Source organism: Diaphorina citri, unplaced genomic scaffold (assembly GCF_000475195.1).
Source record: "Diaphorina citri unplaced genomic scaffold, Diaci psyllid genome assembly version 1.1 scaffold276, whole genome shotgun sequence".
In the NCBI taxonomy this organism is placed as follows: Eukaryota; Metazoa; Arthropoda; class Insecta; order Hemiptera; family Psyllidae; genus Diaphorina; species Diaphorina citri.
Genome location: NW_007377712.1, coordinates 194,029 through 221,027, shown reverse-complemented (window position 1 = coordinate 221,027; position 26,999 = coordinate 194,029). Strand labels below are relative to the sequence as shown.

The window sequence follows — 26,999 nt, the reverse complement described above, 5'->3', positions numbered from 1 at the left end:
TGCGTGCTTCAGGATCGGTTGCATCATTTTCCAGTCATCATCATAGTCACATCATTCGGACGGTAATAATTTACTCATTTATTGTTTGAATTATTTTATTATGGGAAAAGTCAAGAGCACGTGATGTCCCTCGAGCATTTGTGACATACATTCATGCCTAACACTTAACACAATTTAAATGCCATCCCTTCCTTTTACTATCAAAATAATCTACATTTCTACAGTATAAAACTATGTACAAGCCTCCTCGTGTACTATACAAAATTTTTCCTTCCTTTGTTATCCTTCCTTTTACTATCAAAATAATCTACATTTCTACAGTATAAAACTATGTACAAGCCTCCTCGTGTACTATACAAAATTTTTCCTTCTTTTGTTATAAAACTCTTCGCTATTATTATTTTTTATCAGCGAGGAACTAGGATATTTCGAAAGGGAATTTCATAGGAAACAACTGGAGCGCGGGAAAACATAGCGACTACAATTGCTGAATTTGAGCTCCTCCCGCCTCAACTCCTGCATTCCAAACAGGACACGGGGAAAAACGTAATGATTTTTCCACCCACCCGGTGATAAACCCCCTTTCTTTTCTCCCACGAGCTTTCCTCTTTCCCTCTCCCGATATGCTGCTCTCAATACAGCTTTCCATACTTAGCCTCCCCTCTTCTTAACCCCAAACTAACCTGGGTTCCTCTTCTTCTAAGTTGGTGCCTACTTACCTACTCACCTCTTCCAGAACATCCCATGTTTGAACGATCCTTCCAATTTTCGGCCCACTTTGTTACCGTCAGCAAAATGTTTTCAAGGTTTACGCAAAGCGGCCTTTTGTTTGCTCTGTGTATTACAAGAGTTAAAATACTGTAGCACTTTCTTTTTAAAACACGGATTGTAGAATGGAGTCTCATACCGGATATGAAATTTTTAGGGTTTACGCCGTTTAGTCGATCCACATTAAATTCGCTCAAAATTTTCTCCTTTTCCGTACGAATTTTCGATTTTTTATGGAAACCTTTGAGGTGCTCAAAGTAAGCTGAGTTTAATCTTGTAAATTTTCCGGTCATTAGAGATCAAAAAGAAGAGTTGACATACTCTATAAGCGACAGATTCCTCAAACCATTTAATCTTCATGACCGTTTGATCTTCAAGGTTGCCAGGAAGCTTTAATGTCGGAGTTTTCTTTTTTATGTAAAAAATGTTTTGAAATAATTCTTGTTTATTGACTCCTTCCCTCTACAAACTTGGAACTTTGTAATTATTACAAAATCCACTCAGTATTAACTTTTTAAATACTTGGAACTTTTATTTTTTTACTTTCTTCTTCTTTCCATATTTCCCCCCTCTTCTTAATTAATTAACGATGCCCCCTGATTTCAATCCTTATTTTTCATTATCCTTCGTCTGAAACATGAAGGAACGGTAGGTAAGTATAATCTCATTGTAAATAAAAAGTTAAATTATATACCTATGTATACCTAAAGGGGTACATAATCATGCTTGGGACTTTTATTTTTTTTACTTTCTTCTTCTTTCCATATTTCCCCCCTCTTCTTAATTAATGAACGATGCCCCCTGATTTCAAACCTTATTTTTCATTATCCTTCGTCTGAAACATGAAGGAACGGTAGGTAAGTATAATCTCATTGTAAATAGAAAGTTAAATTATATACCTATGTATACCTGAAGGGGTACATAATCATTATGGTTGTACGTAATATAATACGGGCACTTGGGCCGTTAAGCTTTCCTGTTGAAGGATTAGGGGAAATGAGTTTTTGCCCTGTGCTACCTACGTACTTGGTACTTTACTTATCAATGCGTTTGTACAAGTAATATGATAGAAACTGTTCCTTCTCGTAAACATACAAAGACATTGTAAATTAGTACTACAGACTTACAGACCCCCTTTCTTTTCTCCCACGAGCTTTCCTCTTTCCCTCTCCCGATATGCTGCTCTCAATACAGCTTTCCATACTTAGCCTCCCCTCATCTTAACCCCAAACTAACCTGGGTTCCTCTTCTTCTAAGTTGGTGCCTACTTACCTACTCACAGTACTCACCTCTTCCAGAACATCCCATGTTTGAACGATCCTTCCAATTTTCGGCCCACTTTGTTGCCGTCAGCAAAATGTTTTCAAGGTTTACGCAAAGCGGCCTTTTGTTTGCTCTGTGTATTACAAGAGTTAAAATACTGTAGCACTTTCTTTAACACGGATTGTAGAATGGAGTCTCATACCGGATATGAATTTTTCAGGATTTACGTAGTTTAGTCGATCCATAGAAATTCGCTCAAAATTTTCTCCTTTCCCATCCGAATTTTCAATTTTTTTATGGAAACCTGGTGCTCAAAGTGAGCTGAGTTTAATCTCGTCAATTTTCCGGTCATTAGAGATCAAAAAGAAGAGTTGACTTCCTCTAAGCGACAGTTTCCTCAAACCATTTAGTCTTCACGACCGTTTGATCTCCAAGGTTGCCAGGAAGCTTCAATCCCAGAGCTTTTTTTATGTAAAAAACTAACTATAAGTTGATAGAGGTATGTAACTATAAGTTGATAGAGGTATGTAACTATAAGTTGATAGAGGTATGTAACTATAAGTTGATAGAGGTATGTAACTATAAGTTGATAGAGGTATGTAACTATAAGTTGATAGAGGTATGTAACTATAAGTTGATAGAGGTATGTAACTATAAGTTGATAGAGGTATGTAACTATAAGTTGATAGAGGTATGTAACTATAAGTTGATAGAGGTATGTAACTATAAGTTGATAGAGGTATGTAACTATAAGTTGATAGAGGTATGTAACTATAAGTTGATAGAGGTATGTAACTATAAGTTGATAGAGGTATGTAACTATAAGTTGATAGAGGTATGTAACTATAAGTTGATAGAGGTATGTAACTATAAGTTGATAGAGGTATGTAACTATAAGTTGATAGAGGTATGTAACTATAAGTTGATAGAGGTATGTAACTATAAGTTGATAGAGGTATGTAACTATAAGTTGATAGAGGTATGTAACTATAAGTTGATAGAGGTATGTAACTATAAGTTGATAGAGGTATGTAACTATAAGTTGATAGAGGTATGTAACTATAAGTTGATAGAGGTATGTAACTATAAGTTGATAGAGGTATGTAACTATAAGTTGATAGAGGTATGTAACTATAAGTTGATAGAGGTATGTAACTATAAGTTGATAGAGGTATGTAACTATAAGTTGATAGAGGTATGTAACTATAAGTTGATAGAGGTATGTAACTATAAGTTGATAGAGGTATGTAACTATAAGTTGATAGAGGTATGTAACTATAAGTTGATAGAGGTATGTAACTATAAGTTGATAGAGGTATGTAACTATAAGTTGATAGAGGTATGTAACTATAAGTTGATAGAGGTATGTAACTATAAGTTGATAGAGGTATGTAACTATAAGTTGATAGAGGTATGTAACTATAAGTTGATAGAGGTATGTAACTCTTTTGTTCCTTACTCCTCCAATCCTTCTGCTCCTCCTCCTCCTCCTCCTCCTCCTCCTGACTTCCTTGTAGATATTGGCATTTCGACTTGTTTTTCAATAATAAATGAACCACAAAGTGACATTAAGGAACGTTTTGATATTCTTTTTATGGACGCCTTTGCATTGAAGTACGTCTTTCAGAAAAAGTTTTAGGAGTTTCCTTACAATTGAGTGTGACGAGAGTAACGACGTGTGAAAGATCTTATTTCCTGTTAACCTGACCCTCCCACCTCGGTGGCCGAGTGGTCAAGAGCACTCTCAACCTGGAGGTGCTGGGTTCGAATCCCGGTCAGGGCGAAAATTTTCTAACCAGATTTTTCCGTTCTTGGATAGGCATGGATGTAAATCTTTTTTTTTCTCTCTCTCTCTCTTTATATATAAAAAAAGTTAACCTGACCCATCATATTAGGCACAAAAAAGGATTTAGGATGATTACACTACATTGTTTTCTTTCATTCTTTCTCATCAATCCTATCCATTTTATGAAAGTGAACAGGAGATTCATTGATCCTGAGTGTGAGATAGGTATTGACTTCTTTCAAAGCAGCATGTATTCTGTTATCAAAATTAAAAAGATCTAACAAGGTCACGCTGAGAGTTAAAAATGCTCTCAAGATCAAAAAATTGATAGCCAAAATGGATATTTAGCTGTTGTGTTCACAGAAAAGGAATACAAGTAAAGGTGAATCATCCCTCGAGGGGATTTAGCTAAAAACCAGGGAAGGTCACCATGGAAGGTGTTGAAAGCCGGAACACCCGTGGGATGGAAGTAAGAGGGAGAAGGGTAGAATAATAATGAAACCATCTGTGGTTCGCGAAAAATACACCATGCAAAAAAAAAAATATATATATAGATTTTCCGAGAGCTGAGTGCAGGTCTCAGGCTTGCATTCATGTACATAGTTTCCGAATTGAGTCTGCAACAAATACAGTCCTAATGTAGATTTCCTATTGAATTACCAAAGTGTAGACCCTGATTCCTATATTCTAACCTAAGCCGTTTACTTATTCATTCATGGTTTCAGACTTCATTATAATGAGGTGTTATGGTCTACCTTACAGGATGACGGCAAATACTGCAATCCTGTTACCGATATTTCACACGCTATAATCTGTATCAAATGGAAAAGCTTCATAGGAGCTTTACGGTACAGAATACATTACGTAGGTATTTCGCATTCTGTATCCTATGTGTAATAGGTTTCTCTCACAATGTTATTACACTTATTACTTATTAGTATTACAAATGTTATCATACACTCCAAAACATAAAATAAAGCTCACAAACTTCTAATAATGTCCAACCTGTCTAGACTATGTAGGTACGAATAGGTACCTACTCTGTAGTTGTGGTTATAGGTACCTACCTACCTATTTGGTCTTGAAAGAATCATGAGAATTTCTGCATCTGCACATTGCATACATAGAATATTTCGAAATTTTTTAAGGGGGGGGGGGGGAAACAGGTTGTGTATAAAATTGGGGTTTTATCCTTTCCGTTTTATCAAATGGAACTAGGAACCAAGAAACAATCAATTTATTGTAATGTGAATATTAAAACTGTATTTTATTATTTCCTCTTTGTTTTCATCGAATCGGTCACAAACACATCCAATATTCCTCGTTCCATCGCTGCACTATTTCATCACTATTTCTTGTTTGATCTTTGAATAAAATGCAGAATGAAATCTTCAAATGAATGGAAAAGTGGTTAGAATGTTGACGAAAGAACGGCAAAATAAATATTGAGAAAGGTGTGGGAAAATGCAAAATGTTGATATACGAAAGTTGAATGAGAAAGACGCTTAAATGACAGTTAAAAATATTTCCCTCTCTTTTTCTTTTAGAAATTTCCAATTTTTAGTCCGTCCTTCCTTTATTATTACTAATAATAAAAGGTATAGTGGACGGACTATTGTATTCGCTTCGGTGTCTGTCCGTCAGTCTGTCTGTCAGTCTGTCTGTCTGTCCCCATAGAAGGACTTATCCAAACCTGGTCGACCTATATATCAAATTAAAGGTCTTTTTACCAGGATCACGAAAATGGTGGTGCAAATTTTGTCCAGAAAACCATAAAGCCAAAAAACCAAAAAAAACTGGTTTTTGGGGGATTTTTTTCACATTTCACACCAACCATAGACCCCAGAAAACGGGAAAAATTTTAAAGGGGGGGGGGGGGAAACAGGTTGTGTATAAAATTGGGGTTTTATCCTTTCCGTTTTATCAAATGGAACTAGGAACCAAGAAACAATCAATTTATTGTAATGTGAATATTAAAACTGTATTTTATTATTTCCTCTTTGTTTTCATCGAATCGGTCACAAACACATCCAATATTCCTCGTTCCATCGCTGCACTATTTCATCACTATTTCTTGTTTGATCTTTGAATAAAATGCAGAATGAAATCTTCAAATGAATGGAAAAGTGGTTAGAATGTTGACGAAAGAACGGAAAAATAAATATTGAGAAAGGTGTGGGAAAATGCAAAATGTTGATATACGAAAGTTGAATGAGAAAGACGCTCAAATGACAGTTAAAAATATTTCCCTCTCTTTTTCTTTTAGAAATTTCCAATTTTTTCTTATTGATTCGTGAAATGTTTGCTCGTCTTTTATTCAAAGTATCGCGTGACTCCAAGTTATTCAAAATAACTCACTAATACACATGATATATCATAGGTACTATGTTGAGTTATCTATGTATATGCTTTTTATTTTTAGTCTACGTACAAGTTTTACAAAGACAGTGTGGGTGGAAAGAACGAGAATATCCAATGAGGCTCATTCTGAAAAAGAAGATATATGAAGAGGTACTTTTCAAAACCTTAGGCATACATAATTATGTATGCAACTATGCATGCAGCTAGAAAATATGTATGTTCATTAGATATAGGTGTATGCATATTAGAACCATTAAACTTATAATGTATGCAACTATGCATGCAGCTAGAAAATATGTATGTTCATTAGATATAGGTGTATGCATATTAGAACCATTAAACTTATAAAGAAGAACATTATGAAGAAAAATGATGGAGAGAAAGAGGAGATGAGTAATTAAGATAATATTACATAGTAATTATCTGCATTAATAAAATTAAATATCTGTCTACATTTATCTACTTTCTACATGCATTCTTCATAAAATTACAACATTACATAATATATACCCATATTAACCTATTTTACCAAATAGAACTGGAATAATAATTACTTTATTATGTTAGAAAATAACTTTATCCTGCAGGAACAGAAAGTCGAGGTGTTACATATTATATTGCTTATTTTCACATTTTATAGGTTGACAGCTAGTAGGTATATTTTATGTAGGTACAAAAATTTGCAATACCACTTGGTAATACGGTGGCAAGTGTTTTACATCTGCTGCTGTTAACATAATATACCTAATTATATTATAGTTATATTAAAGTTATATTTTATAGTTATATTTTCAGTTATTATCTAGATACCACAAGTACTTTCTTAATAATATCTAGAATACCTACTGAAGATACAGTTTTATCACAGCAGAGTAATTATTCTTCTTCCACTTCCATTGTCTGCTTTCAGTCTGCCTCATTATACGCTTTGGTTTTCTGAAACTTTTAATTGAATTCATTCTGTGGACAAAGTCTTCTTCAGATTTTTACTTTTCTGAAAGAATCTACATTTTTGTTTCGTAGCCATATCCGTTTCATTTCCAAGCTCATATTTACCTCTGTCAACAAGTAAAGTCATTCATGTTGTTTCAAGTTTGGCTTAACATTTTCTCTTGGATCTATTATTCCAGTAAAGTGGTTTTTCTTTTCAGAAACCCACCCACAAGGAAGATGAGAGACATTCCTACCTATCCAACAATTGATGTCTTTTCCTATAACATATCCTCTTTTCACAATAATGTACTCAGACTGTACAAGAAATATATCTATGTAAAATGTATTTTACCGCACCACCAAGTCCATTGTGTTTCACAAAGGTTTATCAGTATGCTTAACTTGAAGATGTTCAGATTTTCCGGTGAAGCACTTAGACTCTATTGTGGATATGACTGAGTGCACCAGACAGCAGACACAACATATACTGCATATTGTTTAAAAAACTAGGGTGAACATCGCCTGACATTCTAATTGTAACTTCTTTATCATAAGTAGGGTATACAGGGTGTTTGGCGCTTCATACGCCTACACCAGTACACCTAATGTTATAATACATAGTATCCAACACCTTCATTATAGTGCACTCTGGTAGAAGCTAATCGTTTGTGACCTGCACACATGAAGAGATTTGAAAAATAGATCAGATTTCTCCACCACATAAATATCGCTGCATATGGCCCAATACATTACAAATCTCCCTACCTAAGTCAATAATTCAATATGTTTTAACACTATTTTGTAGGAGAAGAAAGAAAGCATAGATTTTGTTTTATGTTTTCTTGTTTAGTGTCTTGGCGCGGATCTCATAGTTCTCCAGAATAATAAAATAGTGTACTCGAGTTCCGAAATATAATTTGGATTTTTTTCTCATGTTTGTGGAATGTGAAACGTGTGTTTATAATCAGGCCAAACATAAACAAATATCCATAGCGTGCACGAGCAAACGAGCATGATGTGAAGTTTAAAGCGAAAACCTTTTAACATTCCAACGAAATGTGCACACATGAGTAAAGAGAGAAAACAAAGTACCTAAAGGTTGTTTTTTTAAAGGTTGCTTGAAAAATGCAAACACACTTACCTACACATACTTATAGACCATTTGCTAAAAGACACTTTGTTGCTTTAAGGTTTTTTAAAGGTTGCTTGAAAAATGCAAACACACTTACCTACACATACTTGTAGACCATTTGCTAAAAGACACTTTGTTGCTTACTTTCTTAATATTTAGAATACCTACTGAAGATACAGTTTTATCACAGCAGAGTAATTATTCTTCTTCCACTTCCATTATCTGCTTTCAGTCTGCCTCATTTTACGCTTTGGTTTGAGAAACTTTTAATTCAATTCATTCTGTGGATACAAAGTCTTCTTCGGATTTTTACTTTTCTGAAAGAATCTACATTTTTGTTTCGTAGCCATATCCATTTCATTTCCAAGCTCAAAAGTCTTCTTCAGATTTTTACTTTTCTGAAAGAATCTACATTTTTGTTTCGTAGCCATATCCGTTTCATTTCCAAGCTCATATTTACATTATTTACCTCTGTCAACAAGTAAAGTCATTCATGTTGTTTCAAGTTTGGCATAACATTTTCTCTGGGTCTATTATTCCAGTGAAGTGGTTTTTCTTTACAGAAACCCACCCACAAGGAAAATGAGAGAGACTTTCCTACCTATCCAACAATTGATGCCTTTTCCTATAACCTATAACACATCCTCTTTTCACAATTATATACTCAGACTGTACAAGAAATATATCTATGTAAAATGTATTTTACCGCACCACCAAGTCCATTGTGTTTCACAAAGGTTTATCAGTATGCTTAACTTGAAGATGTTCAGATTTTCCGGTGAAGCACTTAGACTCTATTGTGGATATGACTGAGTGCACCAGACAGCAGACACAACATACTGCATATTGTTTAAAAAACTAGGGTGAACATCGCCTGACATTCTAATTGCAACTTCTTTATCATAAGTAGGGTATACAGGGTGTTTGGCGCTTCATACGCCTACACCAGTACACCTAATGTTATAATACATAGTATCCAACACCTTCATTATAGTGCACTCTGGTAGAAGCTAATCGTTTGTGACCTGCACACATGAAGAGATTTGAAAAATAGATCAGATTTCTCCACCACATAAATATCGCTGCATATGGCCCAATACATTACAAATCTCCCTACCTAAGTCAATAATTCAATATGTTTTAACACTATTTTGTAGGAGAAGAAAGAAAGCATAGATTTTGTTTTATGTTTTCTTGTTTAGTGTCTTGGCGCGGATCTCATAGTTCTCCAGAATAATAAAATAGTGTACTCGAGTTCCGAAATATAATTTGGATTTTTTTCTCATGTTTGTGGAATGTGAAACGTGTGTTTATAATCAGGCCAAACATAAACAAATATCCATAGCGTGCACGAGCAAACGAGCATGATGTGAAGTTTAAAGCGAAAACCTTTTAACATTCCAACGAAATGTGCACACATGAGTAAAGAGAGAAAACAAAGTACCTAAAGGTTGTTTTTTTAAAGGTTGCTTGAAAAATGCAAACACACTTACCTACACATACTTATAGACCATTTGCTAAAAGACACTTTGTTGCTTTAAGGTTAAGGGGATCTGAAAGTGGATATTTTCACCAATATCCCCATTTTGAACATTTGAATCGATTAGAATGCTTGCTCATTAGCTCATTACATTGTATTTGTATAGGTAGTGAATACATAATGTAATACAAGTGCAACTTTTGTAAATATTATGATGCAGCAAGAATTCGATAAAAAAAAAAAAAAAAAAAAAAAAAATGGTGACCCTTGTATTAGCACAGTTTGGAACGAACTCTTAATGATCTTCTTCGTCAATTACGGTATCTCCGCTCTGATTCGTTAAATCTTTCACTTTTCGTAAACGACCAAACGTTAGTGGTCTCTTTGCTGAAGCTTTGGACTCTCTTTAGAAGTTTTTACATTTAATTTCAATTACAGAAGGATTTTCAAATAACCTTTAAATTTAATGTTGTGAAAAATCAGGCTAGGCTATCCTATCCATCCATTTAAAAGCATTTTGAGTGCTCTTATCTCGAGATACATAAAATTTATCACGGTGAGGCTGTTTTGGTGGTGAGCAATTAATGGCAGGAGGCAGGGTGGTACCTACCCGCACATAAATAATTATATGTAGGTAATTAGCTATCAACGAGTAGGATTCACGAGGCAGTGAAATTGAAATACTTATAGAAAATTATGATGCAGTGGAATGACATTTCGTAGAGTAGAGTCTGTATAGAGTCTATACTATAATGACTTGGCATTGTGGTTCATTTTAGCTATCGAATTTATTTTCTTTCTGAATTTATGAGAATTTATCACCATCACCACTACAATACGTAATATGTTCTCTCTACCTCTCTTTCGTTTCCATTTTAGCTTTTAAGCAATTCGAAGTTTACACTTCCTCCGACTTTCATTTTCTTTCGACCTTTCCCAAATTTTGAGTTTTCCATCATTTTTCAAGCTTCTCTCCCTTTCTGTTTCACTCTCCTGAAATGTTAGGAATGGAAATTGATATATTTTATTGCTACCTACTTCCTATTTCTAACGACAATTCCCCATTCTTCCCCTAAAACTGGAACACCGGGAAATGAGAGTTAATAATAAATAATAATAATAATAGTGCTTATTTATACTGCTCGCATAGGACTGAAAAGTCCCTTTACTCCAGCAGTAGGCTACTACTATTATTGTGGTCAAATTCTCAATTTATATTGAGGATAAAATTCCATACCTCGGCTGGGATTGAACCCACGCCCTCCTGTTTACCAGGCGAGCGCCTTGATTATCAAATCTGATAATCATTATCAAATCTGAAGGAATTTCTCCATCATTTCAAGTTCTTCCAGAAACTTCAAATTTTGGAGAACGAAAGTGTTTCTCTTTTAATAAGGAAGGAATCCTTGTTCTCTTCTTTTCATCCTTCTCTCTCCCTATCACTCATTTCCTTCTTTCACTTCCTTTGGCTCATCATATTGTCTTAACGTCTCTTATAGGGTGGTATGAAATACAAAGCCAGTTTTGTCTCTATAAAGAAATGAAAGACATAAATTTGAACTTGTAATGGAGCTCTGCATACAAAACTTGGTGGAACGTTGGATATTAGGAAGATTGGAGATTCCCAACAGTGCTTTTGTTCTCTAAATTTAATTTTAAATTATATGTTTCAAACCAGCATTTTATTACTCTCATGTCACTTTCTATTTGCGTGAACACCTCTTGCCATGTTTGGGAAGATTATTTTATAAATTTCACAAATATCAAAACGTGGTTCCTTTGATATCTATTGTATTACATTGGAAAGAGTTGTATGCTCTCATGTACTATCAAGGGATTACCCCTCTCCCTTGTCTAATAGGCAGAGCAGAGTTAGTAATATACTTGTAGCTATTCAAAACATTTTCAAATTTAACAATGGACCCTCTCTTTGTACCTTAAACTATAACAACTTAATAAGTTCTAAAATGGGTTGAATTATAGACTCATTGTTTATTGGAGAGGGCTGACAAAACATTTTCAAATTTAACAATGGACCCTCTCTTTGTACCTTAAACTATAACAACTTAATAAGTTCTAAAATGGGTTGAATTATAGCCTCATTGTTTATTAGAGAGGGCTGAATAGTTACATCAAGTATAGAGCTTTAATGTCCTGAATTTTCCTCACCCGTGATATATGCTTGAAAGAGAAAAGCTCTGACAGGTAAATGGACAGAACTCTGTAGGTAGTAACTGCACCTGACCTAGTAGTTATCTTATATGAAGTTCTCTTGCCTATTCTAATTCATTCCACCTGAATATTATACGTGCAGAAACATAATATCACCCGTGATATATGCTTGAAAGAGAAAAGCTCTGACAGGTAAATGGACAGAACTCTGTAGGTAGTAACTGCACCTGACCTAGTAGTTGTCTTATATGAAGTTCTCTTACCTATTCTAATTCATTCCACCTGAATATTATACGTGCAGAATGATAATAATACCATTCAAATGCTAAATCACTTTCGTTTAAATAATGTACAATGCAGGGAGTTGAAAACAATGCCGTCAGCTATCTGTACTATTCAGCCGTGTATGGAAAGCATAAAATGGTACGAAAATTTTACCTATGAAGATAGAATGCAGGTGCATAATATAATATTATAACTGGGTGTATTATACTGCTATTAGTCGAAGAATAATGAATATTTACGTTGCGTTGGTTAGGGATTCAGGAATGAGGAAACTCTGGCAAAAACATGAATTTCGCTTTTTTTCTAGTTATCATTGTTATCAGACTATTTTTTACGATCAACATTTTCCTGTTCATATTTAGGTATAGACCTACATTTTGATATGTCGGTAGATATATCTACCTATTTTATAATAGGCATTAGTGTAAGCCATACGTACCTACTTGCTAAAGTAAAATTTTATTTATATGTATAAAAATTGCATATTATTTCTAGCTCCTCTCTCTCTCTCTCTCTCTCTCTCTCTCTCTCTCTCTCTCTCTCTCTCTCTCTCTCTCTGTCTTTCTCTCTCTCTCTTTCTCTTCTCTCCCTCTCTCTTCTCTCCCTCCCTCTCTCACTCTCTTTTTCCTTCAATTCCCCCATCCCATCTCCTTAGCATATTCTTGTTTATCTGACATATCTTCCCCTTTTTTTATCCCTGCCGATAGAATTTGCTTTTTGGGATAGTGGGATGAGTTTGATATCTTTGGGATAATAGGAAGTGTTCATATTCCTTGGTATAATAGAGATCCTGAGCTCTCTCTCTCTCTCTCTCTCTCTCTCTCTCTCTCTCTCTCTCTCTCTCTCTCTCTCTCTCTCTCTCTCTTTCTTTGATATCTGCATTAAGAGTCTACACCTACCTAAATAAGTGTTTATATCTTTATCCAAAAGTGGTTAGATAATAAATCGAAAGACCATTGAAAAATTCAGCTGATCAATGGTTTTCGGGACTTGATCATTAAATTCCATAGAGTAGAAAGTACAATGAGCAACATACAGATAAAATAAAATATTCAAGAGTATACAAATTGCCTCAACCACTTATTTCTTTTTTACATCTTGAAATTTTTGCAGAACAAATCCCCTTTTTTCTGCATAATGAAGTTAATAATGTTCCACCATTTTTTATTCTCTCTTCAATAGAAAGTTCTTTGGAGAAGAAAAAAGAAAAAAAATGTCTCACATAGCCATAAGAAAGAAATTTTACATGTCTGCATTCTAATGCGAAAAGCTCGTCTGTATGTTATGCTGTCCTTTGTAGAAAATCTAGGTTCCTTATAGCCCAGTAAAATGTGGGTATTGAAAAATCCCGTTCAACAAGATAAAGATGGTCTTTTTTCCAGTTTTTGTTCTAAATTTCCAACCCCCAATACAAAAAGGCCTTTCTTAGGTGTTGACCTAATGTATCTAATACCTAGCCCGATATTGACAGCGTACAAATAAAGTAGGTACATAGTAGAAAATTCTTATCTTATTCGAATCCTGCCTGCTACTTAGCCAACCCCCAATACAAAAAGGCCTTTCTTAGGTGTTGACCTAATGTATCTAATACCTAGCCCGATATTGACAGCGTACAAATAAAGTACATAGTAGATAATTCTTATCTTATTCGAATCCTGCCTGCTACTTAACGTCGAAATAAATAATTTATTAAATAATGTGCAAATAAAACTAATATTCTAATCTAAAACCCTAATCTCATCTCTTGAGAAACAAGTTTACTCTCGGAATGTTAACCATGACTCTGGTCTCTGTTGTGTTTCAGGTTCTGTCTCTGGGCGCAGATGTGTTACCCGAGTACAAACTCCAAACCCCACGCATACACAAGTGGACCATTCTCCACTATAGTCCATTCAAAGCCGTCTGGGATTGGCTGATCCTCATTCTGGTCGTGTACACGGCCATCTTTACGCCCTACGTGGCTGCCTTCCTCCTCAACGAACCAGACTTTACCAATCGTACCCGTAATATTAGACGCTATAGTGACCCCATTGTTTTTGTAGATTTAATTGGTAAGTGTAGATATAGATATATTTTGTAAGTCTTAAACGCATTCTTCGCGTTTGTAGGTAGATATATATATAGATTGTAACGCAGTGTAGATATATTCTTCCTCTGGAGGCGATTAGGAACGACGAGCTTCTTGGTGCTGTCAAATGAGGAATAACTCTCAGTCGAATAGAGATACGGTTGTCAAAGATGATACAAAGGTGGATAATTGGTTCAATCCCAATCATCACCCAACAGTGAGATTTATAGGTTAGCTTGAAAACCCATTTTCGCCTGTTGATAGAGCGAAATCGCGAATAAGTTCGTAATTGCTTCACCCAAAGGAGTGAGATTTATAGGTTAGCTTGAAAACCCATTTTCGCCTGTTGATAGAGCGAAATCGCGAATAAGTTCGTAATTGCTTCACCCAAAGCTCATGTAATCCTACCACTACTTGGTACCTAGTTACTTTCGAAATTTTTCCCCCTTTTTCAGTAGTATTGAACTTTGTAATAATCTGGTAAAATCGAAGACAAACAGAATTAGTACTTTGCTTGCATGTTTTCCCTTACCCCTAGATCTACAGATTCATGTTGACTTTATACAAACTTTATTTTAATCAACATTTTGTCATTCTTGTGGGTTTAGAAGTTACCTTGGTTCAGTTGATTAGTAGAAGTCTTTTTTCTGCTCAAACCGCCCAAAAATGGACCAAATAAAGTTTGTTTAAAGTCAACATAGAATGTATAACTGAAGCCTAGTGTAGTCCTGAATCAGTGAATTTAGGTTCTAAATGCCTACTGCCTAAGGTCCATTTCAAATGTTTTATTCTGCAACTCCTATTAAAGAAAGTTGGACCCTTCCCTTTGGTTTGTTTCAGTTGATGTTACGTTCATAGTTGATATAGCAATAAATTTCCGAACCACATATGTTAACGCCAATGACGAGGTGGTGTCAAACCCAGGACTGATAGCTTTGCACTATCTCCGCGGTTGGTTTATCATCGATCTGGTGGCGGCCATTCCATTCGATCTGCTCATCTTTGGATCAGAAACCGAAGAGGTGAGTGAATAATTGACACATCCACTGAAAATAATATTGGAACATCCTCCCTTCTTCTCTCAGCGCTAGAACATAGGAGAGAAGAAGTTGGAAATTAAGTGCTTTTGGCACATCCACTAAAAATACATATTAGATATTTATCTATTAAATTATCTCTCTTCTCTCGTTGCGTGTGAAATTTTGGTGCTTTTGGCACATCCACTAAAAATATTTATTTTTTCCTATCTCTCATACACACACTTTTTTCTACTCGTGAAGTATAAGTAGTAAATATATTTTGTGCTATCGTGTAAGTCAATGAAGAAGAAGTAGGTACCAAGTATTTACCTATCGTATTTCGTATGAGTGCGTACATCACTAACAACTTACTTACCTACTCATCAGAAAGTTCATCTTTTTAATAAATTATCCAACTTTTATTAAACTTAGTAGGTATTCGAGATATTTTCAACTTTTGAAAACAAAATACCTCCCCTCCCCATCTTGCCCCTGGCATTCTTTTTATTTTATTTTACTCACTTCAAACATTTCTCATTAACTGGAAATTTGCAAGGTTTCTCACTTTCTTTTACCTATCTCTGTCTCTTTATTTAACTTCTGAGGGTCTTCTTTCTTTCTCAATGATTAACCGTTTTTACACATTTTCCATTTTCTTTCTTTCCTCTCCCTTTGACTCTCTCTCCCACAAACAAAATATTTCTCTCGAACATTGTCATTCTTTCAGAGATACCTAAAACTTTTTCTGAAAGACGTACTTCAATGCAAAGGCGTCCATAAAAAGAATATCAAAACGTTCCTTAATGTCACTTTGTGGTTCATTTATTATTGAAAAACAAGTCGAAATGCCAATATCTACAAGGAAGTCAGGAGGAGCAGGAGTTGAAGAAGGAAGAGGAGGAGGAGGAGGAGGAGTTGAAGGAGGAAGACGAGAAGGAGGAAAACAATACTGTTTGTTTTTCATTTTCCTTGGAGTTTGGTGTCCTTCGGTTTACTTTTTGCTGAAAACGAGTCGATATGTCTAGTGTCTAGACAAGTGGTGTCCACTTGTCTGTATCTGTAAGCATAATCAAATACGTAGGTATGTCTTAGGTTATTGTGCACGTGTATGGAGTTGAGTTCAAAACGTTCCTTAATGTCACTTTGTGGTTCATTTATTATTGAAAAACAAGTCGAAATGCCAATATCTACAAGGAAGTCAGGAGGAGAAGGAGTTGAAGAAGGAGGAGGAAGAGGAGGAGGAGGAGGAGGAAAACAATACTGTTTGTTTTTCATTTTCCGTGGAGTTTGGTGTCCTTCGGTTTACTTTTTGCTGAAAACGAGTCGATATGTCTAGTGTCTAGACAAGTGGTGTCCACTTGTCTGTAAGCATAATCAAATACGTATGTCTTAGGTTATTGTGTATGGGGTTGAGGCGGTCTGTAGAAATTAGAAACTTTTCATTTGAAGTTCAAGTATGAACATGAGTAAATAGCTGTTTAGGTGTTTAGTCATAGCGTCTAAAACAAAATTATGCATGTGCATACATTAAAAAGTTGCTCCTTTGTGAAAGTTGTAAGTCTGTAGTACTAATTTACAATGTCTTTGTATGTTTACGAGAAGGAACAGTTTCTATCATATTACTTGTACAAACGCATTGATAAGTAAAGTACCAAGTACGTAGGTAGCACAGGGCAAAAACTCATTTCCCCTAATCCTTCAACAGGAAAGCTTAACGGCCCAAGTGCCCGTATTATATTACGTACAACCATCATGATTATGTACCCCTTTAGGTATACATAGGTATATAATTTAACTTTTTATTTACAATGAGATTATACTTACCTACCGTTCCTTCATGTTTCAGACGAAGGATAATGAAAAATAAGGATTGAAATCAGGGGGCATCGTTAATTAATTAAGAAGAGGGGGGAAATATGGAAAGAAGAAGAAAGTAAAAAAATAAAAGTTCCAAGTATTTAAAAAGTTAATACTGAGTGGATTTTGTAATAATTACAAAGTTCCAAGTTTGTAGAGGGAAGGAGTCAATAAACAAGAATTATTTCAAAACGTTTTTTACATAAAAAAAGCTCTGGGATTGAAGCTTCCTGGCAACCTTGGAGATCAAACGGTCGTGAAGACTAAATGGTTTGAGGAAACTGTCGCTTAGAGGAAGTCAACTCTTCTTTTTGATCTCTAATGACCGGAAAATTGACGAGATTAAACTCAGCTCACTTTGAGCACCAGGTTTCCATAAAAAAATTGAAAATTCGGATGGGAAAGGAGAAAATTTTGAGCGAATTTCTATGGATCGACTAAACTACGTAAATCCTGAAAAATTCATATCCGGTATGAGACTCCATTCTACAATCCGTGTTAAAGAAAGTGCTACAGTATTTTAACTCTTGTAATACACAGAGCAAACAAAAGGCCGCTTTGCGTAAACCTTGAAAACATTTTGCTGACGGCAACAAAGTGGGCCGAAAATTGGAAGGATCGTTCAAACATGGGATGTTCTGGAAGAGGTGAGTACTGTGAGTAGGTAAGTAGGCACCAACTTAGAAGAAGAGGAACCCAGGTTAGTTTGGGGTTAAGATGAGGGGAGGCTAAGTATGGAAAGCTGTATTGAGAGCAGCATATCGGGAGAGGGAAAGAGGAAAGCTCGTGGGAGAAAAGAAAGGGGGTTTATCACCGGGTGGGTGGAAAAATCATTACGTTTTTCCCCGTGTCCTGTTTGGAATGCAGGAGTTGAGGCGGGAGGAGCTCAAATTCAGCAATTGTAGTCGCTATGTTTTCCCGCGCTCCAGTTGTTTCCTATGAAATTCCCTTTCGAAATATCCTAGTTCCTCGCTGATAAAAAATAATAATAGCGAAGAGTTTTATAACAAAAGAAGGAAAAATTTTGTATAGTACACGAGGAGGCTTGTACATAGTTTTATACTGTAGAAATGTAGATTATTTTGATAGTAAAAGGAAGGGATGGCATTTAAATTGTGTTAAGTGTTAGGCATGAATGTATGTCACAAATGCTCGAGGGACATCACGTGCTCTTGACTTTTCCCATAATAAAATAATTCAAACAATAAATGAGTAAATTATTACCGTCCGAATGATGTGACTATGATGATGACTGGAAAATGATGCAACCGATCCTGAAGCACGCAGTTTTCCTTCGAACAAAATCGGAGATATAGGCGTGGTAGGTTTTCCAAGAATATCGTGCATTTCCATCCTGGGATTCCTGCTAATATTATATGCTCTTTTAAATTCCACTACACACTTTCCTACCTAATGTGGTAAACCATTAGATTGATGGGGAAGTTTCGATGAGAATGTTTTATAAACTATGAAAACGGGACACCATTACATGTCAAGTACTAATTAATACCTACTAAGAATAAGAAGAAATAAGTATTCATTTGATTAAATTGCGTTTTGCTTTTTGAGATGGTTGGGTTTACTTGCACTTCACAAAAAGGGCGTTTCCTCTAAGTAAAATAGGACAGCTGAGCTCTAGAGTATTCTAGACTTGTTACGTTAGAAAATATTAGAAGAGGTAAATTGGCAGAAATTCCTATGGTAGGCTATGAACTCATATTATAGAGTTCATAGCTTAAATGTCACACCACGACACTACTTTCACACACTTTTGACATTTGTCATCATCTAAGATGATGGCAATTTTAGGATGATAATATACCTGGATAAAGTTCAATATTTGAAATGCATTGTCTAGACTTTAGACTCTAGAGAATTGCCATTGTCAATGTCTATAGAAATGCACTTTAAACTTTTGACATCTGTCATGACAAAGTGGATTGGTTTGAAAAGACTCACTTTACCTTTTCTTTATGATATGCTCTACTGAAAATACGTGGTACCAAGGGTAAAACGTCAACTAATGGAATCTTCCAAAAATGAAAAGATGACATGGTGGAATATAATGAACTTTTACAATAAATGAGTCTTTTTTTATACTCATTATGATAAAGCTACAAAGCTTAATATCTATCTAGGTTGGCAGAATGTATTAGGTACATAGGTATATACCTACCTACGTGAGATATCCTCAGGATCTATATTATATCTTTCAGAGATACCTAACCACAATGAATACCCGATATTATTATAGGTACCTACCTTTACAAAAGTTACAGTGCCGTATGGTTTGTGTGATGGACTTTTAAGAAAAACTGTAGCAATCAACCTATCAGTCTGTCAGTCTGAACTAATTAGTTACGTACCTCTTGATATCCTGATATGCCTAGACACATAATATTAAAAATAAAAACTTTTCATAACAACGAAACTCAAATAAAGAAACAGACAAATTCATCAAACAGACAGAAATTGGATTAAAAAAATTCAATAGTATATCAAGCATTCATCTGATTCATACTTCCAGCCTCCCGAAATACAGCCAGGAATCATTTTCAGTCAAAATATAATTGCTCAAACATAAACACAGTCAAATCAATTTCACTAATCACAGCATTATTATAATAGTCTTCTTTAAAATTTATTTAGAGTCCAAATGTCATCAAGTACTTTATAAAAGTTTTATTTTTTATCAGCAAATAATTATGCAGCCATGAGACGTTCAAAAATTGTACAGATTTGATGCATTACTTCAATCAGTACCAGAAAAAATGTCTGATTCTTTGTGCTGTATCGATCACAGTTTTATTTTTTATCAGCAAATAATTATGCAGCCATGAGACGTTCAAAAATTGTACAGATTTGATGCATTACTTCAATCAGTACCAGCAAAAATGTCTGATTCTTTGTGCTGTATCGATCATGTCCCTTAGTATTGCCAAGCTTTGGAATACAATTTGGTCAACAATGGGCATCACTGGTACATTTGACGCTCTTCGGCGATTTTTTAGCATGAATAACTTTCCCAAAAGAGTGATTCACTTGTATCTCTATGATGATTCGTACGTAGGTAATTATCTAGATTCTAGAATGACACTAAATTTAATAAATTAATTCATGACTAAAATTTTTTAATGAGTACCTCAACACTGTTTGAGTTTTGGATTGAACAAAGGTACATACCTACTTTTACTAACTTGGTCGTTCAGTCGGTTTACTTTAACGCACATAAATTTTGTTTGTTTATCTCTAATGTTGCTATTTCAGAAACTGTTGTCGACGAAGATTTTATCGTGAAATCAATCATTCTCGTCTCCCTCGTTACCATTCTAAGTTGGATTTATCCTTGCATCAGCTACTTCTACATCATCCGGCTGAAGAATAGTATAGAGTCCTGTATTGTCCCAGCATATGAAACTCAGAACTATTTCTACTCAAAGTTTAGCAACTTCATAAGTCGCTCGATAATGAGCAAAATCATGACCGTCCTCAACTCTGAAATTGCAAGGAAGAAAAGAGTCCTAGACGAAGATGAAAAAGTTGGCGGGAAAGGTGACAAATCTACCGAGAACATTGTTTCCTCTAAAACAAGTAATACTAGACTGAAAGGTATTCTCGTGAAAGATAAGAAAAACTCCCGAAGGGACGAACTGCAGTACTTGGAAGTAGAAAAGGAACCCAATCAAAAAAGAGAAAGCCAGACCCACATAAAGAACTGCTCGGGTCTTGATCTAAAACCAGCTTTCATTATCCCAGTGCCCAACTGTAGAAAAATAAAGTTCAACAAAGATTTAATTGAAGCTTTGAAGAAATAGAAATATATACGTACAGTGAGAATTGTAGCACATGCATAGTATTGTCTACGTTTCGCATAGTATTGTCTACAAGTTCAACAAAGATTTAATTGAAGCTTTGAAGAAATAGAAATATATACGTACAGTGAGAATTGTAGCACATGCATAGTATTGTCTACAGACTGCAGACGTTTCGTAATTATGAGTTGAGCACAGCTACTTTTAAATTAGGTAAATGGGTGGCATTTTGGGAAATGAAAGAATTTTCATACGTACCTACCGACTTCATTATTACAGCAAGGCCGTCATTATTGCATGTTAAGACTATCTCAACCCTTCTGAGCAGTACAAAATTGTTCCTACCTTGGATGATTTTACGACAAGAGAATAAAATATGGAATATTATTATTTTGTTATGTAAATCTAAACGTGCCTCTTATATAATTTATTTCAAGTTTCCTTCATTGCCAACCTCTTCTACCCAGAGAGTTCGTCATTTTACTTGCTAATTTGCAAATGAAATGTTCGTCAGGATAAAATAGAGAGTTTTATCTCGATGAAATAGCCTTTTCAGGAAAACCTAGTCGAGATAAACTAGACTGATAATGGAAATTGTTTTACCACAAACACAGAGACAGATCCCTTATGACCCCTAGCCTTTACATTACCATACCTAACGTTGGAAATATTCTCACACTCGGGTTCCTTCTCTTTCTCTCACCACTCTCACTCAAACTCCCCGAAGGACTAATCATCTACAATTCTACATAATATATCTTACATTTAGTAATAAATTATTTATTGAATAAAGTAAACCTTTTCAATTTAGTATTTCCGGAATAAAAATCAATATCCTTTCATTGATAGTAGGTAACAAAACTTACCTAATCCAAGCTAACTTGGTAACTTTATTTATTCAAAGTTCTGATGTTTTTTATTTGGGAAAAGTCTACGTGATTATCTGAATATTATGATACTTGCATGAGTTTCTTTTGAAATGATCACCTCTATCTACCCTGGAGCTATTTTGTATTTGAAAACGGGTTTCTCATATTTGATTAGATAGTTTCCTTCTCTTTGTATAGAATCTGTAGAAATAGTGTCTTAAACGAAGTCATTTTTCATCCTGAGGTTTCCTCACAACTTACAACTGTTAACCATTTAACTTTCTTCTTAAGTCATCTGAATTTTAAATTGACTCAGCAATGAGAGTCTTTCAGACAAATGCTAAAATTGATTAAATTTGAAACAAAACCACAGAAGTGCTATGAAGAAGAACAGATGAAGAATAAAATAAAATAATAGAACATGACCTAATTAGACATTTTTACGAGTACACTGTGCTTGGATTTGTCACAGAAGTAGCATCGAATTTGGCTGCAACATATTCCTGATATTATTAAGAATGACGTAATACATATAATACTGTCACCCTGTCATAATAGTTCCTCTACCCATGTTTCCCATGAGCAGGAAAAACTTTACTCTGTAGTCTGTACGTATTTCCAATTTCATCCCTACAGACCCCAAACGATATAGCCGTAACAATCTAGCAGTAGAATAGAAATAGAGGCTAAACAAAACTATTCACTGGACTGTAAATGCATAAGTAGGGTATTGTAGTACATCTCTGTGCCGAGTCTTGATGAGAACAATACGCTCTTAACGGTGTTCAACAAGGGACTTAATGAATGAGTATTTCAATATACGAAATATCTATATGTTTTACTACTTGGTAGCAACATGAAACATTCGACATATAGCATATCAGACACGCCCCCATAGAAAGCACAGTTCCATTTCCATCATTATTTCTTTATGATTTTGTGTGTTCTCTTTTCTTTCATATTCCGGAAAATTACAATTGAATTCAGCTGGAGCCAACGTCGCCTGATTCGGATAAGGTTAGTGGTTCCTAAAGTTCTTGCCGTCAGCTTTCACTTGGCTTCGTACTAACGCTTGATTTTCACTTAACCCATAGGTACCCAGTACACCTTGTTCTATAGTTAAATAGTTTTGATTTAGCATCTCATAACTCTTTCGGATCATCTCATTTAGTCACAGAATGGTCTCTTAGACTTTTGTACATAATATCATCGCATAATTACCATTTCAATTTCAAATGACACCTAATACACCGAAATAGAATTATTCTTTCATTCATTGTCTTTTCTTCTTTCTTCTTCTTATTCTTCTACTTCTACTTCTTTTTCTTCTTCAGCAATATCTATGCGTAAATGGCTATTTTTATCACTATTTATACTTCCTACTTACTATACCTAGGGAAAAGATTACTCATCATAATTATTTATATGTATTTAGATAAAACTGATGGATTTTGCAAACACATAGGTACCTATAGCAAATAGCTGTAAGTTATTTATAAAAACCTATTACTATAATTAACATGCCCATGTACCTATAGCAAATAGCTGTAAGTTATTTATAAAAACCTATTATTATAATTAACATGCCTATGTGTAGGATATTCCTATGAGCTTGATGGAATTTTCTGTTACAGTATAGTTAACCGCGTAATCAAAGCTTAGAGCCAAATGTAAATATAATTATTTGATATATCCTTTTACAATTACGATTATTATTTATCAAATTTCAAAAGATGGAAGCATCATTCTATACGTACATGGGTCATCCTAATAATGCGTTATGTCGAAATGAACTTTTGATGTGACCTCTTCACAGGACTCCCTTTTAACTTAATTTAATTAAAATTCATTGATGATACCCACATACTTTGAAAAACAATGAAAGTATACTTATTCGATTGTAGCTGCGGGACATGAGCTTTTTCTTTTGTTTATATAATAATTATATCTACACATGTACCATGGTTTGTTCCTGAATAGGTGGGTGTTTTTTCCCCCCCTTTTTTAGGTGGGTGATTTTATGCATAATAAATTCAAGATTACCTCCCTATACATGTGTAGGTATGTATAATCGCGTTCAAACTATACCTTCTGAAGTTTTTAGGCAAATAGGTACATATGAACAAAAAACCTCCTACATATCCTCATTGTAAATGTGGAGAGTGAAGCTCGAACAAGATCAAATATCAAATACCTATACCTACCCAAAGCCTAAAGCATCATCACGATATTTGCCTATTGGGGAGGTACCTATGTAGTATGTTGTAGTAGATACTTAGTTATACATATGAACAAAAAACCTCCTACATATCCTCATTGTAAATGTGGAGAGTGAAGCTCGAACAAGATCAAATATCAAATACCTATACCCAAAGCCTAAAGCATCATCACGATATTTGCCTATTGGGGAGGTACCTATGTAGTATGTTGTAGTAGATACTTAGTTATTTGATATCAAAGCAAATGACATACAGCTTTTTCTCTACATCAGCTGTAGGTAGGTGTAGGCATCTGTCTATTTTGTAATGATATCATTTTCCTAGAATCCATCCATTTTCATAGGATGTTTTACAAAACCTCATCTTACCTATGTACATATTTACATACTCAAAAGTCTCTCTCTCTCTCTCTCTCTCTCTCTCTCTCTCCCATATCATTTTCCTAGAATCCATCCATTTTCATAGGATGTTTTACAAAACCTCATCTAACCTATGTACATATTTACATACTCAAAAGTCTCTCTCTCTCCCTCTCCCTCCCTCTCAAGGTGAATTATGATGTCACTTCGTAGAAAAGGTTATAGAGTATGGTTGACTGTATAGTTTGCAGCAAAGTTCATGAATTTAAATATTAAATTATAGCTTTGTGGAATTTGTCTACGTGACTCACAAAACAAAAGGCAAAAGTCAATTTGGTTAGGGAACCAAAAGTTTGTTCATGTCAGAGTACCATGAGATATTATCAAAAGATTTTTTTTTTCTTCAAAGGGTACGTATTGAAAAAGTCGACTTTTAAATTTGCCCTACCTACATATTCGTACCTACTTATATTTATGAGATGGGTAGATATTTAGATGACTATACCTGAACGTTTCAATATAGGCAAGGGGTGATAACTTTTATACCAATAGACAGTGTAGCCTCCTTACATTCTAGAAAATCGGATCAATTTCCTGAATTTCCATACCAACTGCTTTGAATCGTATTTTGCATAGAGATCATACAGTTAAGCTCGACGTAAGAAAGAAAGGTTTATAGTTAGGATTGCGTCAAATCCTAATGGAAAGAGTGCTTAGCTAGAAAACTGAAGAGCTTCCCAAGCTACGTGACATTTATCCTAAACACAATACATAGCTCAAGTATCTGACGCTGGTTCACCAAACTTGAATACAAGTCATATGTACTTGTCTCTTGTGAATGAGATTCACACCCCCCAGCCATTCTGCCATAGTGTCTGTGTGTTCACTATAATTTGAAATGACAACAGACTTGTGGTTTATTGACAACAAAATGAAATTTGTTCAGTCAGAGTGGAGGAGAGACAGTCCATTTCGTGAATTTGCTCAACTATCTTCGTTTACTAGTAAATGGTTAGGTGACGACCGAAAATGGGATGAAGTAGGTATTCTTCGATAGAGTTTTCATTGATATGAGGGAATTTCCTTGGAAACTATAGGCTGGATCTCCTTCACTTCTCGACTAAATCTTAATAAAATACTTAGGTATTTAGGTATGGAGCTCCAAAATGTTTCGACCACCTTCTGATTTTAGACCACCACTCTCATTGGACTTCTGAAGACTGCTCGCTTGTTAAGACTGGTACGAGTGGCGAGAAAGATTGATCGCTACTCGGAATATGGTGCTGCTGTACTTTTATTGCTCATGGCAACTTTTGCCCTCATCGCTCACTGGTTGGCCTGCATTTGGTAAGTCTAGCTTGATTTTGTTTTTAATTGGCATTTTAGTAACGCCCTGCGGTTACACCCACGGGGCCAAGATTCTCCTAAACACCCACGGGACTAAGATTCTCCTAAATTAGCTCTTCCACCCAACTTCGGATTAAGATTACCCAATCGCAATGCTTTCATTTTAAATCTCAAAGTGTGAACGTTAATTAACGGTGTTGTGTTTTCCTTGTTTTAGGTACGCCATAGGAAATGCCGAGAAGAGTAGCGTGGGATGGTTGGACATCTTGGCTAATGACACTCATCAGTTCTATATCAATGGAACAGGGGGTCCCTCCATCAAGGTAAACCTAAAATTAAAGTCTTTTCGGAGACTATCAGTTAAAAAAGGTGGATTTAATGTTTATTAATTGAAGTATCCAAAACACCAAGATGAGAGAGGATTTATCTTTTTGATTATATGCCAAAAGAACAGGTGAAACAAGTAGGTAGTTCTTGTGAATGTGTCAAATTTCGAATCAATTATAAATGGACAAAACATGACGTCATTCCCAGCCTATAAGTAACTTTCTCTTATTCTGACTCCCTTTTATTTTAATTTAATTGAAATTCATTGATGATACCCACATACTTTGGAAAACAATGAAAGTATACTTATAACTGCGGGACATGAGCTTTTTTCTTTTGTTTATAATAACTACCTACATACGTACCATAGTTTGTTCCTGAATAGGTGGGTGGTTTTATCTACACATATAAATAAAATTGTAGATTTGTGCATAATAAATTCATATTACCTTCCTATAGATACATAAATGTATAATCGCGTTGAAACTACCTATACCTTCTGAAGTTTTTAGGCAAATAGGTATGAACAAAAAAACCTCCTACATATCCTCATTGTAAATGTGGAGAGTGAAGCTCGAACAAGATCAAATATCAAATACCCAAAGCCTAAAACATCATCACGATATTTGCCTATTGGCGAGGTATATAGTACTTAGTTATTTGATATCAAAGCAAATGACATACGGCTTTTTCTCTACATCAACTGTAGGTAGGTGTAGGCATCTGTCTATTTTGTAATGATATCATTTTCCTAGAATCCATCCATTTTCATAGGATGTTTTACAAAACCTCATCTAACCTATGTACATATTTACATACTCAAAAGTCTCTCTCTCTCCCTCTCCCTCCCTCTCAAGGTGAATTATGATGTCACTTCGTAGAAAAGGTTATAGAGTATGGTTGACTGTATAGTTTGCAGCAAAGTTCATGAATTTAAATATT

At 35.0% G+C, this 26,999-nt stretch overlaps 2 protein-coding genes across 5 annotated transcripts in view; both read left to right on the top strand.

Moving 5' to 3' along the window:
* Positions 1-26,999, top strand: part of LOC103506957 — a 59,340-nt gene that overhangs the window by 16,986 nt on the left and 15,355 nt on the right. Inside the window, exons 2-6 of the mRNA XM_026821929.1 lie at positions 13,985-14,231; positions 15,089-15,270; positions 22,793-22,822; positions 25,576-25,730; positions 25,948-26,053. Coding sequence (XP_026677730.1) covers positions 13,985-14,231; positions 15,089-15,270; positions 22,793-22,822; positions 25,576-25,730; positions 25,948-26,053 — 720 coding nt within the window. The remainder of the gene's footprint in view (positions 1-13,984; positions 14,232-15,088; positions 15,271-22,792; positions 22,823-25,575; positions 25,731-25,947; positions 26,054-26,999) is intronic.
* On the top strand, positions 19,675-21,346 carry LOC103506944. Of its 4 annotated transcripts, XM_008471372.3 has the most exons (4): positions 19,675-19,861; positions 19,985-20,194; positions 20,392-20,913; positions 21,023-21,346. In XM_008471372.3, exons 2-4 carry the CDS (start codon positions 19,990-19,992, stop codon positions 21,046-21,048), a joined length of 753 nt encoding a protein of 250 aa, XP_008469594.1. In that variant the 5' UTR covers positions 19,675-19,861; positions 19,985-19,989; the 3' UTR covers positions 21,049-21,346. The 4 variants fall into 4 exon arrangements, 3 of the variants coding, with proteins under 3 accessions (XP_008469594.1, XP_026677721.1, XP_008469595.1); XR_003390860.1 differs by lacking the exon at positions 19,675-19,861 and having other exon boundaries at positions 19,932-20,194; positions 20,392-21,009; positions 21,099-21,346; XM_026821920.1 differs by lacking the exon at positions 19,675-19,861 and having other exon boundaries at positions 19,932-20,194; positions 20,392-20,915; positions 21,025-21,346.

What these genes read in the sequence shown, in the direction of transcription:
- LOC103506944 (XM_008471372.3), top strand. Translation starts at nt 19,990, where the DNA reads ATGCATTACTTCAATCAGTACCAGCAAAAATGTCTGATTCTTTGTGCT. An exon ending in CTATGATGATTCGTACGTAG is followed by an intron (nt 20,195 to 20,391) that starts GTAATTATCTAG and finishes TTGCTATTTCAG; the next exon opens with AAACTGTTGTCGACGAAGAT. An exon ending in AAAAATAAAGTTCAACAAAG is followed by an intron (nt 20,914 to 21,022) that starts ATTTAATTGAAG and finishes AGTTCAACAAAG; the next exon opens with ATTTAATTGAAGCTTTGAAG.